We start from the raw sequence: 1,865 nt of genomic DNA on the forward strand, positions 1-1,865 counted from the left end.
GCCTGGCACAGGATGGGCAGGAGCATGGTCTGCTGCATGGAGCGCATGCAGCTGCGCAGGATGTGGAGGATCGATGGCACCTGCAAGAAGAAAGGAAGAAAGAACGACTTGCTGCATCCCTGACTCCGCAGGGCCTAAGCAAGGACATTCAGCGCACGAGCAATGCCGGCTCCCTTCCCGTGCTGCCAAGGCCTAAGCCTCCGTTTCACGCCGGCCCCCCTGGCCAAGCCCTGGCTCTGCGCTCAGGCTGCACTTCTTTCGCACCAGAGGCAAACGGCACAAGGCGTAGTGCAACAGCCAGAAAAAGTCCAAGGCACTTGCACAAAAGCCTCTTACCTCCCAGTGGATGTCCTTCCCGTGCATCTGCAGAAAGGTGATCATCCACTTCCCAGCAGCACGCGCACGCATCCCTTTGGCCTCCCGGAAGGTCTCCCTGATGGCGGTCATGAAGTCCACGCTGCGCTCCAGGGGGAAGCTGCTGCAACAGACCTGCAGAGAAAGGAGGAGCGGGAGAGATGCCATCAGTGCTGTGCGGCAGCTCTTCAGAGAAACAGAGAGCAGTCTCGAGGGCCTTCCTAGCTCAGCAGCTTGCCGCAGGTCATTCAGGCGGCCGTCACGACGCTCCCGCCGCCCGTACCCTGCTCTTTACACATCAAGTGGCGGAGCCTTCTCTCAGCTTCTGCTCCTGGTGCTTGCTCACATGCAAAGCCTGATCCCCCCGCTCCTTTTTGGGTCCACCTACCCTCGCGATTTTGGACGAGGTCTGGAGCTGAGAGATGGTGCTGCCGGCATTCAGCCCCTCACGCAGGCTCCCGATGTCTCCCGTCTTGATGAGCGCGTTGGTCACCTTGGCTGGAAAGAGCACGGGGAGAAGAGGGAAGTCATGCTTCTGGAAACTGAGCCTCTTTCCATGGGGGAGAGACAGAGGACAGGGTGGGGATAAGAAGGCAGCTGGGCACGGTGCCTCTCCCTCCTGTGAGCAGGGTCCAGCCCGCGGGGTGCTGGTAGTGCTGCGGAGGAGAGCAGAGGGCTGGCGCACGCCTGCTCTACTCACCTTGGATTCGGAGAAGGGAGCTCAGGCAGGTGACGGCCAACTGGCGGGACGCGGGCATGGGGTCACAGGTCAGAGGCGCCAGCAATCCCACCAAGGAGCCAAAGTGCTTGCAGGCATCTTCTGTCTGCAGGGGCGAGAGGCAGCAAAAAGGCTGTAGGCGGCCCCAGCTCTCCCGAGCTTCTCCCGCCTCTGCCTTCCCCACGCCGTGACAGGGCAGCCAACACTGCATGCACAGCTGGGCGGGGCTCCCCTTCCAGCTCAGGGGCACCCTCAGGGGAGGGAGCAGCAGGCGTGCGGTGGGGCTCTTTACTCACTCGAAGCTCTTCACAAGCAGCCAGCAGCTGGGAGCACGCCTGCAAGGCCCTCTTGCGCTCCCATGCATTGTCTGAGGCGACTGACCTCCGCAGGACCTGGGGCAGAGCATCTGCGTCACTGTGGACATCTTTTCTTTCCCTTCCTGCCATCCCTCTCCCTCCCTTCCCGGCACTTTCTTTCCCTCAGGGCCTGCCCTGTGGCTCCACGTGCCCCCCCGCCTCATTGAGCAGCGGCACTGCTGCCCCCGCTCTCTGCACACACGCCTGCCTCCTCACCCAGAAGCTTTTTCTCAGCTGCGGCCTGCCAGGGGCTGGCTCCTGCCTTTCCCCCCCGCAGGGCCCACTTCTCTGCCCATTTCTCAGCTCACAGTGAGCTGCCACGTCGGCAGGAGATTTCTCCCCCTCCGATCATCCTCTCAGACGATCCCCAGAGCTCTGTCCCCGCTCTCGGCAGGAGCGATGCTTTCTCCCTTGCCCCACACGTACTCACATGGACT

The 1,865-nt window shown here is 62.3% G+C and overlaps 1 protein-coding gene across 1 annotated transcript in view; it reads right to left on the reverse strand.

Annotated features, from left to right (window-relative positions):
- Nucleotides 1–1,865, reverse strand: part of LOC110393518 (maestro heat-like repeat-containing protein family member 2A) — a 12,093-nt gene that overhangs the window by 1,548 nt on the left and 8,680 nt on the right. Inside the window, exons 18-22 of the mRNA XM_021386418.1 lie at nt 1,369–1,550; nt 1,055–1,178; nt 743–852; nt 337–489; nt 3–80 (exon numbers count right to left, since the gene is read on the reverse strand). Coding sequence (XP_021242093.1) covers nt 3–80; nt 337–489; nt 743–852; nt 1,055–1,178; nt 1,369–1,550 — 647 coding nt within the window. The remainder of the gene's footprint in view (nt 1–2; nt 81–336; nt 490–742; nt 853–1,054; nt 1,179–1,368; nt 1,551–1,865) is intronic.

This window comes from Numida meleagris, chromosome 2 (assembly GCF_002078875.1).
Source record: "Numida meleagris isolate 19003 breed g44 Domestic line chromosome 2, NumMel1.0, whole genome shotgun sequence".
Lineage (NCBI taxonomy): Eukaryota > Metazoa > Chordata > Aves > Galliformes > Numididae > Numida > Numida meleagris.